This window comes from Pan paniscus, chromosome 5 (assembly GCF_029289425.2).
Source record: "Pan paniscus chromosome 5, NHGRI_mPanPan1-v2.0_pri, whole genome shotgun sequence".
In the NCBI taxonomy this organism is placed as follows: Eukaryota; Metazoa; Chordata; class Mammalia; order Primates; family Hominidae; genus Pan; species Pan paniscus.
Genome location: NC_073254.2, coordinates 150,104,563 through 150,117,538, shown reverse-complemented (window position 1 = coordinate 150,117,538; position 12,976 = coordinate 150,104,563). Strand labels below are relative to the sequence as shown.

Here is a 12,976-nt window from a genome sequence, read left to right as displayed (position 1 = left end):
GGCCTTTGCAGAACTGAAAGAGACTTGTACTTCCCCAGTAACAAGCGGGGACAATGACTACCAGAGAGCTCTAAAAAATGTAGTTTTTCTGTTTTGGCCAGCAAAAGAATGTCTCTTTGCATGCTCCCAGCATTTTTTTTTAAGTTTCTGAGCTGTGACTTACTCGCAGGTAAAAACATAAGGGAATGAGAATCTCTACATTATCTACAGAAAGTTTAAAAGAATACTTGAACTGCCTCCAAAATGCCTCGTACAAATGAAGAGCGACTGTACTTGAGGAGCTTCAGGTCAAGGAGGTCACCACCTTCGAAGGGATTCAGAAAAAGATGGCAAATAAAACCAGTGGGACTTGGGACTAAAACTTCTGCAACTATGAGTAACATTCAAATAAAGAGTTTTTAAAATTAAATTCCTTTTGAGATGATACAACAGCAATGGTTTTACTGAATTATGTTTTCATAAACATCACCCAGGAGAGGTAAACATGGTTTACTGCGTATCTAATGAATAAAAACATTTTGGTTAACAGGCCTATTTAATTATAATTTAGCATAAGGACCATACGCTAGTGAAAGAATACAATAAAAGGAATATAATGAATAAATGAGGTGGGTATTACCAAGATAACAAGGAAAAACCCTCCAGAAAAACTCAGCAATTAATCCTCTTATTAAATGAAAAGCCTTAACGAATAAGGTGAGGTTTGGGAAATAAAGATGATGTCTCTTAAGAGTGAGACTCTATTACTTTGTTGTTGTTGTTGTGGAAAAGAGAACAGATGTCACTGCTTTTCTACTCTACAGAAAAGGGTTTCCTGAGTCAGAAATGGGTGATATTCAAGGAGATAGAGTAAGATCCTGTTACAATATTGTTCCAACAACTTCACAGGCATATAGCAATAACACAGTCATCTTATCCTTCCACTTTGAATGGCTGCCTTGGTGTCACAGTGGTTGGCATCAGAACTGTGAGTGTTTTAACTAAACACTAAGCTACTCTTTGGGGTACATAAACAACTACACAGATTTAACTCAGGTTCTCAAGAGCTACAATAGGAAAACACTTCCAGAGCTCCTAATTCGTACCTGGAAGCCCATCAACAAAAAGGGAGAAGAGATTTTACAATAGCCAGAGAATGCCTAGTCATTGAAATTACTTTCGCCAATATTCAACATGAAGCTCTCGGCCCAGAAGAACTCAGGGGGCAAAAAACCAACTTCCCAAGGTTTACTAATTAACTTTTGTAATCTTTTAGAATGGTTGGCTCTAAATTGATTTTATTCTACTTGATGTGATAGTTTTGCAAAGCAAATAGATTTATATACGCTTATAGCTTCATACTTTATGTTAGCTTGCTTTCCTATCTGTTTAACAGGGTACAGACTTGGCTTTCGGTGTGACTAGCAAAATTGGATTCGTGCTAAAAATATAAACCAGATTGATGGCTGCAATTCTTGCAACCGCTCTATGTAGTTCTCATAGTGGAAACACTGGTCTTACAACTTGAGAAGCCATTTTAATGGCCTATAATGAACTGAACAGACTGATTTCTGCCATTAGACCAGTTAAGCAGTGGGCATTTGCCTTGCAAGGTAATCTAAGCATTTGGCAGGCATTTTAAAGCTGCTTTATTGTGTTTCTGTGGCTGATGTTTAGCAGGCTTAAACAACATGGGAGCTCAAAACATTAAGTGATTTTTAATAGAGATAGTACCTAATTTAGAACACAATTATAAGCAGCTGTAGAATAGATTTCATGAGAACAAGGCTATGTGGGATGGATGCCCGATGTTTCCCAACTAATAACACATTGTGAAGTATTACCCCTGAAAAGGGTGTTTTCATTCAGTAGTGATTTCCAAAGCCTGATTTATAGACTACTTGCATCTGTCACCTGGGAGGGCTGGTTAAAAATGAAGATTCCTGTGCCTTCATTTTTATGAACACAAGAATTCCATTTCCTGAATGAGTACCTCCGGGAGCAGTGCCTCAAAAGCCACATTTTTAACAAGCATCTCAAATGATTCTGCTGCAAATCAAAGTTTGAGACCCACAGTTTTATTAAGACATATAGAGAAACACATATATTGTTTCACTCAGCTGTAGATATGCAGAGATTTAAGTTATCAGTCCCCAGGAAAAGCTATTCCACTCACTGGTAGAGCCCATGCCTCATCTTGCCTCTAGGAGCAGCGTGAGGGCAGAGATGAGCTGCCACTGTCCACAGTGAGGAAACCATCTTTTCACAGCAAGCACTGGCACGAAAGACACTCCTCATACTTCTGATGAATAAATGGATCACTGGGATAGGATTGCATACTCACATTTCTGTCTATAAGGACCACGTACTCACATTTCTATCTAGAGGCACTGGGACTTCCCTTCACTCACACCAATTTGACAAGTCTCTGTAGGAAAAGAGATCCAAGCATTCAGCATACCTACAGGTGGATTCAGGGTGGGACCGTCTTAATATGGGGCAGAGCTTCCCGATAAGGATGCCCTGAATCCTAGGGTACAAGTGTTCTGAGATATTGATCCCCACAGCCCGCTGCATCCCTCTCTGGTGACTGGTAGGCAGCCTCATCCATTTCTTTGGTGTTCGACACAAACACTGTCATTTCTGTGGTATCATTTTCTATGTGGGTCAGGAAACTAAACAACAACAGTTTGGGCCATACCACTCTAATTAATGAGAGAGTGCAGGTATGTTTTTGGGGAATTTATCTTAACATTTAATAATCACTCCTTACATATCTGGAATGGTGATCTCACAGTTCAAAGTGTAGGAGTTTTAACTGAACAGAAATGTTATACAGCTATTGCCTCTTAGGTTACATAACTGATAGCTGTCCATGGAAGACAGATGGATGGTTCGAGGTCACTACTGCACGCAAGGGAGTGTGCTCAGGTTAGGGCAACTCGGAGAGTAAGAAAAGACATGGCCCCTGCCTTTATGGAGCACATCATCAAGCAAAGTACACAGAGGTGTTTACCCAAGAACGTCAACAGCATTGGGACGTGCGATGAGAAAGCATGTAATGAAGGACCCGGTCCAAAATCTGGATGATCAGATAAAGCTTCCCTGAGGAAAGGAGAGTGAATCTGACACCCCAAAGATGAGAGATTAGCTAGGAGATGGCACAGAGAGGATCTAGACAGAGGGAAAGCGGGTATCTCAGGACAGGGTGGCTGAAGCATAGGTTGAAAAAAGAGCCTGCAGAGACAAAGCAGGAGTTAGGCAGGGGCCAGATGACACAAGGCTTTGTAGGCCATGCTGAGAATTAGGGTCTTAATTCCAAGAGTAACGGGAAGTCATTGAGTTTTGAGCAGGGGGACAGACGCTCACATAAATATTTGAGTCTGGACTCCAAAGCTCTAGCCTGGCAGAATGTGGTGGGCTAAGATAGGATCTCAAATCTGAGTTTTAAGGAAGTCCCAGGGGATCTGATATGAAGCCAAATTTGGGAATGAGTGTGATGGAACATTAGCTGCCCATGGCTCTATTCTGAGCAGGTGACCTTTAAAATAATGTTATGACAGGAAAAGGACATTCATTCCTCACACTGTTAACTTATGCTAGTCCTATTACATAAGCTCTGAATCAAAAGCAACGTCAGCACATCACTCATTCTGGGGACTGCCTGGCATCTGGAATAGGCATTGGGTTGGTGCCACAGCCCACAGCTTCACTTCAGCACACACCAGCCTGATCCACCTGTCTAACCTGTGCTGATTTCCTGTAGGACTTCCCTGGGCTCTGGCTGCTTGGCCTGCTATGTGGCAGGGAGGATGTGCTGGGGAATTAACATGTACAGCCTCACTCTGTGGTTCAAGGGAATTGGTGTTTCAGTAGTTCAGCTCCCTCATCCCTATGGTGGGCTAACTCTGAGATATGCAATTTACAAGAAATCCCAGAGTTTTCCCAGCAGGTCTGTGTTCCTGCTGTCCATGGTGGTAACCAGCGTGACAACTAAGCTTTTTCTGGCTGCCTGCCCTTCCCTGCATCACTTCCTCACTTGCCTACTGATATTTTCTTGACCTCCTAAGTAAACTACTTGCAATTAAATCCTTGTCTCAGAGTTTGCATCCAAGGATGCAAATTGTCTCTTGTGTGGCAAAGTGCATTAAAAAAAAAATCATAATGTCTGGTAACCAAATTTTAGTAAATTCTTAAGAAAAATGCAAAGAAAATTTGTTAAAATCTGAGTGGGAAACTACATCCAGGTGAGTAATGTGATATTATGGGAATCTCTTGCTTGAGCAATCTATTCAAAGCTTAACTTAAGAATAGCAAAGAAAACTAGGTATTGATGGAACATATCTCAAAATAATAAGAGCTATTTATGACAAACCCATAGCCAATATCATACTAAATGGGCAAAAGCTGGAAGCATTCCCTTTGAAAACCGGCACAAGACAAGGATGCCCTCTCTCATCACTCCTATTCAACATAGTATTGGAAGTTCTGGCCAGGGCAATCAGGCAAGAGAAAGAAATAAAGCGTATTTAAATAGGAAGAGAGGAAGTCAAATTGTCTGTTTGTAGACGACATGATTGTATATTTAGAAAACCCCATCGTCTCAGCCCAAAATCTCCTTAAGCTGATAAGCAACTTCAGCAAAGTCTCAGGATACAAAATCAATGTGCAAAAATCACAAGCATTCCTATACACCAATAATAGACAAACAGGAGCCAAATCATGAGTGAACTCCCATTCACAATTGCTACAAAGAGAATAAAACACCTAGGAATAAAACTTACAAGGGATGTGAAGGACCTCTTCAAGGCGAACTACAAACCACTGCTCAAGGAAATAAAAGAGGACACAAATGGACAACATTCCATGCTCATGGATAGGAAGAAACAATATCGTGAAAATGGCCATACTGCCCAAAGTAATTTACAGATTCAATGCTATTTCCATCAGGCCACCAGTGACTTTCTTCACAGAATTAGAAATAAACTACTTTAAACTTCATATGGAACCAAAGAAGAGTCCATATAGCCAAGACAATCCTAAGCAAAATGAACCAAGCTGGAGGCATCACACTACCTGACTTCAAACTATACTACAAGACTATGGTAACCAAAACAGCATGGTACTGGTACCAAAACAGATATATAAACCAATGGAAGAGAACAGAGACCTCAGAAATAACACCACACATGTACAACTATCTAATCTTCGACAAACCTAACAAAAACAAGCAAGCGGGAAAGGATTCCCTATTTAATAAACGGTGCTGGGAAAACTGGCTAGCCATATGCAGAAAACAGAAACTGGACTCCTTCCTTACACCTTATACAAAAATTAAACTAAGATGGATTAAAGACTTACATGTAAAACCCAAAACCCTAGAAGAAAACATAGGCAGTACCATTCAGGACATAGGCATGGGCAAAGACTTCATGACTAAAACACCAAAAGCAACTGCAACAAAAGCCAGAATTGACAAATGGGATCTAATCAAACTAAAGGGCTTCTGCACAGCAAAAGAAACTATCATCAGAGTAAGCAGGCAACCTACAGCATGGGAGAAAATTTTTGCAAGCTACCCATCTGACAAAGGTCTAAGATCCAGAATCTATAAGGAACTTAAATTTACAAGAAAAAAACAAACAACCCCATCAAAAAGTGGGTAAAGGATATGAATAGACAGTTCTCAAAAGAAGACATTTTGTGGCCAACAAACATGTGAAAACAAGCTCATCATCACTGGTCATTAGATAAATGCAAATCAAAACCACAATGAGATACCATCTCATGCCAGTTAGAATGGTGATTATCAAAAAGTCATGAAACAACAGATGCTGGAGAGGATGTGGAGAAATAGGAATACTTTTACACTGTTGGTGGGAGTGTAAATTAGCTCAATCATTAGAGAAGACACTGTGGCAATTCCTCAAGGATCTAGAACCAGAAATACCATTTGACCCAGCAATCCCATTACTGGATCTATACCCAAAGGATTATAAATCATGCTACTATAAAGACACATGAACACATATGTTTACTGCAGCACTATTTACAATAGCAAAGACTTGGAACCAATCCAAATGCCCATCAATCATAGACTGGATAAAGAAAATGTGACACACATACACCATGATATGCTATGCAGCCATAAAAAAGAATGAGTTTATGTCCTTTGCAGGGACATGGATGAAGCTGGAAGCCATCATTCTCGGCATACTAACAAAGGAACAGAAAACCAAACACCACACGTTCTCACTCATAAGTGGGAGCTGAACAATGAAAACACATGGAAACAGGGAGGGGAACATCACACACCGGGGCCTGTCAGCGGGGGACAGGGGCAAGGGGAGGGAGAGCATTAGCACAAATAGTTAATGCATGTGGGGCTTAAAACTTAGGAGATAGGTTGATAGGTGCAGCAAACTACCATGGCACATGTATACCTATGTAACAAACCTGCACATTCTGCACATGTACCCTACAACTTAAAGTAAAATAAAAATAAATAAATAAATACCAAATAAAATAAAATCCTCCCCCCACCAAAAAAAAAATATAGTAAACAAATGGTCCAGCCATTCATTTGCTCCTAAGGAATAAAAGACATATAATGAAACAAAGTAATCTATTCCTCTTTCAACAACACTAATAAAAACTAACATTTGGCCGGGCACGTTGGCTGATGCCTGTAATCCCAGCAATTTGGGTGGCCGAGGCAACAGATCAGGAAGTCAGGAGATTGAGACCATCCTGGCTAACATGGTAAAACTCCGTCTCCACTAAAACCACAAAAAATTAGCTGGGCGTGGTGGCACACGCCTGTAATCCCAGCTACTCGGGAGGCTGAGGCAGGTGAATCCCTTGAACCCGGGAGGCGGAGGTTGCAGTGAGCCAAGATCACGCCACTGCACTCCAGCCTGGGCGACAGAGCAAGACTCCATCTAAAAAAAAAAACAAAAAAAAAAACACCTAACATTTATTGAGGGCTTATGACTTATTAATCACTATTCCAAGAGCTTCATATTTGCATTTTTCATCTCATGTAATCCTCATAAATTATGAGATTCAAAGTGAAGAGCTATTGAGTAATTCATCAAAAATCATAAACCTAGCAAGTAGGGAAGCCGAGATTTAAATCCAAGCAGTGCCCCATGTTCCTAATCACCACATTCTGCTGCTCTTTTCTGGAGGAACAAAAAACATCATGGTGTTGCTCTTGCTGTGCTGGGCTTCAACTACTTACTCATTTGTTCCTTGGGCCTGCATCAAAGACAGAACTAATCTTCAGAGCTACATTAAGAGCTTAGATGGCCATGCATGCAGAACAATGGCAAAAAGCCAAGTGTTAAAGTTGCATGGGAGGAAAAAAACCCCTAAGAGAGTTTAGTTGCATCAACTTTCTACCTCCAAAGTTTTAGTGTCTCTCACTGGTTTATGTACCTTAAACTATAACTAAGACAGTACTAAACAGAAAAAAGGTTGGCATCACTGACAGCATTTGCTCAGGAAGATAACATTTGAGGAAAATTGCCAGAAGAAACAAGAACCATGCTTGTATAATGTATGGGACACCAAGTATAGCACCTAGAAAATGCTTAATAAATGTTTTTTTAATATATCAGTATTTATTTTCATTTAGTTTTACTTTTATAGACACTTTACAGGAATTATAGAAGCTTCAATGAAGATGAGATTACTTGCTACCTCTAGGTTTTAAGGCATTAAATTCTTTTTAGTTAAACAGAAAGCTCAGGATCCTCATAATCTTTTTTATTTTTCAACCTCTTTGTATACTGCTGATTTATCCAAGGTGGAACTGACTTACTGCATCCTGGTTATGTGGGAAGAAGAAAGAAAAAATATAAAACTCAAAATAAATAGTTAGAAAGTCTAAGTTGTAGCTCTTTTACATTTCCTACATATTAAAACTGTAGTTTTGGCCAAACCTGGTACAGAAAGTGAGTCAAGATGATACAGTTCAACCTATGAATACCTCTACAGAGCACTCACCTCTGAACCCTTAAGAAAAATACTCCAGGGTGTCTAGGGAGAGGTATCAAGTCATGACACTAGGACAAATTGGGTCCTACCACTGCTTCTCACTCCTGGCTGATCTCAGGCCAGAGGATGGTCATTGCTACTCTGCCAGTATCTTCTCAAGGGTTAGACATGGACACCTCTGATCATTTTCACAATAATCAAATGAGACACTTTGACATAATGATTAAGACACATGCATACACACAATTCAAAACATAAGATTACTAGTAATGTGGCATGCTCAGGATTTTCCTGAAAAGAAGGAAACCCATTGGGAAATGAGTGGAAGGGCATTTCTTTATCTCTTAAAGATATGTTTCCAGCCTTGGGTTACACTCAAAGTTAAGGTTTATAAGAGACCAACAGGAAGGGAGAAGGGCTCTTTGACCTCTTGGAAAAAATGTGAGTCAGGATGGAAGATGGGGAGCTTTGGAAGGGGAGGAGATGATTGGGAGAAGAATTCTAAGACCAGCGTTGCTGCATACCTCAATGGTAATCAAACTTCCTACCACTAACACCTTCTGAGTGGAGCCATTTCAGCAGATCACTAGCTCACAGGCTGCTTCGGACATTTTCATTTCTTGCTTGATTCCCAGAGCCGCAAAAAGGGGAAGTGGCAGAAAGGGAGGCTCAACTAACAAACTAAAGTACTGCTTTGCACATATACAGTGATATAGAGCAAGGACGTACATTTCATTTTATTTTTGACAGTGGAGGTGACAATCCTAAGTGAGTCAATTCAAGGTCTCAGTGAGTAAAGGCTTTCATTGAAACCCCAGAGAGAGGATGGGAACTTTCAAACCCACTCATTTTTGCAGAAAAGTTACAAAAACAGTGAAAAGACAAGGAAAAGTAATGGCAGGTCAGACCTCATTGACTCAAAAGATGGTATGCCAAGTACTTGCACAGACATTATTTCATTTAATTATTAATAGGTAATAATTATTAGGTAATCAATAATTAGGTTTTAATAAGTAGTAATTACTAATGATAATTATTAATAGGCATAGGCAAAAATATCATTTTTAAAATATTTAGACATGAAATATGTGCAATGGGTTATAAATAGAAAACTTTAAAATGTCTGAGATTGTTTCCTTGATCACAAATGCTGACCGTGAGGAAGGCCCAGGACCACACGTGAACAGAAGACAGAACACCGAAACGGTTAGACTCATTATAAAGATTACTCTACTCTTATATGGATTTACAGCCAAAAAGGAATCCACAAAATCATCCAAACTAACCACTTCTTTGCTCTGTAAGAAGACTTTGGCTCCAGGTATTTGGACCAAGCAACCAGACAATTATTGAAAAACCTACAACAGGCACTACCAACCCTTCTGAGTATTCTGTTGATACTTTTTAAACAATAAACAATTTTTAAATTTTTTAAAACCAATTTTGAAATCTAAAGCGTATTCTTACCACTGTTTTAGTCAATGAACCCTGTATCTATAATCATGTCTACATGAATTAATAACCGTTATATGTTTTAAAGTTAATTTTTTTTTTTTTTGAGACAGGGTCTCACTCTGTCACCCAGGCTGAAGTGCAGTGTCATGATCCTGGCTCACTGCAGCCTCGACCTCCCAGGCTCAAATGATCCTGTTAAATTTTTTCAAGTGACCCTCATTTTTGGATGCTGGGATTTGGTAAATGAGTTTATGTTATCAGTCGTGGTTTTAAGGATTTAAAAAACCATCACTGTTGTTAATACCAGAAGAAGTTGTAGGTGTCCCCTACTCCATCCAAAGGGTAAACTGCTTCTCTATAAAGAAAACAATCCTTTAGTTTAAATGCCATTACTCCTATGACAATGCATTGATTTAAATGCCCACTAGGTTCATCCAGAATAACGGAAATTATAAAATATAAAAATAAACTACGTAGCCTTAGGTTTTAAAGTAATTCATAAAAGAGAAAGCCAAAACCTAAGTATTAAGAAATGTCTTTTTCCTAATCTGTTCTTTCTTTTAATAGCATCCTCAGTTAATATCAGGGCACGGATCACTTGCTTAAAGATGTATCAATTTGGTTCTTCACTTAATAAACCACTGGGGTTAAACATTCCAACTCAAGTAAAAACTAAATGACTGGGCTTATAATACAATTAACATATTGATAATTAAATGAAATAATGTATATGCAAGTACTTGGCATATAATGAGCACTAAAAGAAATAATGTCCATTCTTCACCAGTCCACTACTTTTCTGATAAAGGTTGACTCTATGTAAGTATTGATCAATTCATGCAGAAATATTAACTGGTATGCAGTAAAATGACTGGAATTTCCAAATTCCTACCTCTAACACCAAGCAAATTAAAAAAAAAAAATGAGTCAGAGAAAAATCCTGCCTGATTTGGACATGCTTTTATCAACTCTCTAATTTTTTTTTTTTAAGTTCGAGTACTGATCTCTACCATCATTTCACATTAAGTCAGGTGTATTTTCAACAATCTCCAAGAAAACATTGCTATATTCCTATAAAATATCTAAAAGATAAAAAATCTCTTTAAATTAGAGTACTTCTAAACAATGCTAATATTGGCTCTTTGATTACCTGATTTCAGGGGAAGAAGAGCTTTCATTTGCATCTGTCCTTTTATTTCTTGGAAATGACGGACTAGCCGGAGGCATCTCACCACTTAAGCGGTCTGGAAAAATACGGTCTTTATTCAAATTGATTTCTGAATAGGGACAGTTGGCAGCACTAACAGATTAAAAGAAAAGAAAAAAAAAAAAGAACATTGAACATTTCCATTAGGCCATACTTCTTCCAATTAAAATGACAGGATACAGAATATAAAATTCTAAAATTTAACTGAATATGTTATATTTGTTATATTTTATAATCATACATACAGCATATTTTATCTTTAAAACATAACAAATATATACAAATAGGAAATAGGTTTTTACACTAGACTTTAAGAAGGAATCTGTTGCAATCTTCAGAACTGAGCAAGAGTCACTGAAGGATTACCTCTGTGCATATCTCTGGAAACAATCAGCCCCAAGAAAGAAATGCTTAAGACATCATTCAGGACAAAGGTGGGAGAGAGACTGATTGATTGGTTAATGGAGCAGATTTGCTTCTGCTTCCTAAGGGGATCCTCCAGGACCAGGGCAGTCACACGCTATTTAATTTCCTTTTTTAATAGTTACTACCCTCCAAAGGAAGGAGGTTTCCTCATGGGCTGTTCCCTGTGTTCAGGTCTGGACCTATGCCTGATGTTCTAGAAAATATATGGATCAATTTGTAGCTAATCTTGTTCATAAGATGAAAAAGGACCAGAGGCCAACTTGGATAATGATGCACAGAGCTCATTTCCCTTCCATTTGTGACTACCAGTTGGTCTCTCAGGTCTCATTTGGTGATCATTCCTGAAAGGAAATTGAGGTCACTCATTGTTAACTCACCATTAGTTAGTATACTCCTGTGCCCAGGGCTTCAGCATTCCAGTCTCTGAAACAACTGGGCAACTGCCGTATCTCAGACCCCAATATACATGGGCCTCTCCAAATAACTGCCTATCTTGCCTCTCTGCTTTTGGGAAGCATTCTTAAATCTGGAAATGGTTTGGGCCTTAGGTAAATTACATCAGAATCGTCTATGTTCTTTTCTTCAGTGTAGATGACAGTGAGAATGTTGATAATCACCCAGGGAAAATTTTTAAACAGTGTCTAGCTACCCTCTACCAAGACAATCTGATACACCCTCCTAGGAAAAGGAGGGAAGAGTTAAAAGGGCTGCCAGGTGATTCTGATAATGGCCTATAAGATATATCACAGATATCTCATAAGCAAAAATTCTAACTTTATTTTCTTTAAATACTGCTAGTCTACACTGGTATCTATCCAAAAGAAGAAAGCAAATAACATCTGATCATGTGCTGACATAAATTTATATAATGTTAGCTTAACATCAACCAAAACAAAAACCAGTGACATTTATGGAGCACTTATGATATATCAAGCACTGTGCTAAGTGCTTTACATGCAATATTTTACTTTATCTTGCCAACATCCCAGAAAAAGGCATTTCATGCAACAAATTAAAGCTTACAACAGTTAAGTAACTTCAGTCTTTATTTCATTCATTTATTCAAGAAGCACTTATCATGCATTTATTATGTGCTAATTACCTTTCCAGGCATTGGAAACTCAGTGGACAATAAAAAGACAAGAAACCAGCTCTCTGGTTTCATGGAGCTGATATTCCAGGGGGAGATCGGCAATACACAATTATACACATAAATTAGATAACTTCATATGGTGATAAACGCAATGAAAAAGAAATACCATGATATAAAAGAGGGTGTGAGGATGCTATGACGGAGTGGTGAGGAAGGTCCTCCTTGGAGAAGAAGCACCCGAGCACAGCTGTAATGGTCAGGAAGAAGATTCGCAGGGAAACAATGTGGGAAAGAATGTTCCAGGGGATGGGAGGAGCAGTGCCAACAGGAAAAGCTTGGCTTGTTTGAGGGAAAGAGAGACCAGGTTGGCTAGAGTGTGATGGGGATGAGATGAACTAGGAGAAGCAGGCAGGCAAATATCATGTAGAGCCTAGCAGGCCAGTCAGGACTTTATATTTTTAGCAAACATTACATCTGAAGCTGATGGAAGATCTTCAAATAAGAGAATGACAAGGTTTGATTTACAATTTTAAGGATTACTCAGGATGCCTTTTGGAGAGAAGATTTTAAAGACAGAGAAGATTTCAAGGGACAGAACTGGAGCAAGAAAAGTTACTTAAAAGTTATTTCTCTTTTTGGAGAGAGGATTTTGAAAGCAGAGAAGATTCCAATGGGACAAAATTGAAGAAAGAAGAGTTGTTCAAGAGTAAAGGTATGACGTAACTTGGATTTGTGTGGTTGAGATGGGGCAAAAATGAAGAAGTGAGTCACAGTATCCTTTGTCATCCCAAGAAGACCTGTGGATGGATGGGAGA

General features: G+C 38.8%; 1 protein-coding gene across 8 annotated transcripts in view; it reads right to left on the bottom strand.

The window, feature by feature from the left end:
- L3MBTL3 (L3MBTL histone methyl-lysine binding protein 3) overlaps nucleotides 1-12,976 on the bottom strand; it is a 123,372-nt gene that overhangs the window by 26,636 nt on the left and 83,760 nt on the right. For all 8 annotated transcript variants that reach the window (XM_003827644.6, XM_003827643.6, XM_057302591.2 and 5 more), the window contains one exon: nucleotides 10,586-10,735. In XM_003827644.6, the coding sequence (XP_003827692.1) occupies nucleotides 10,586-10,735 (150 nt within the window). The remainder of the gene's footprint in view (nucleotides 1-10,585; nucleotides 10,736-12,976) is intronic.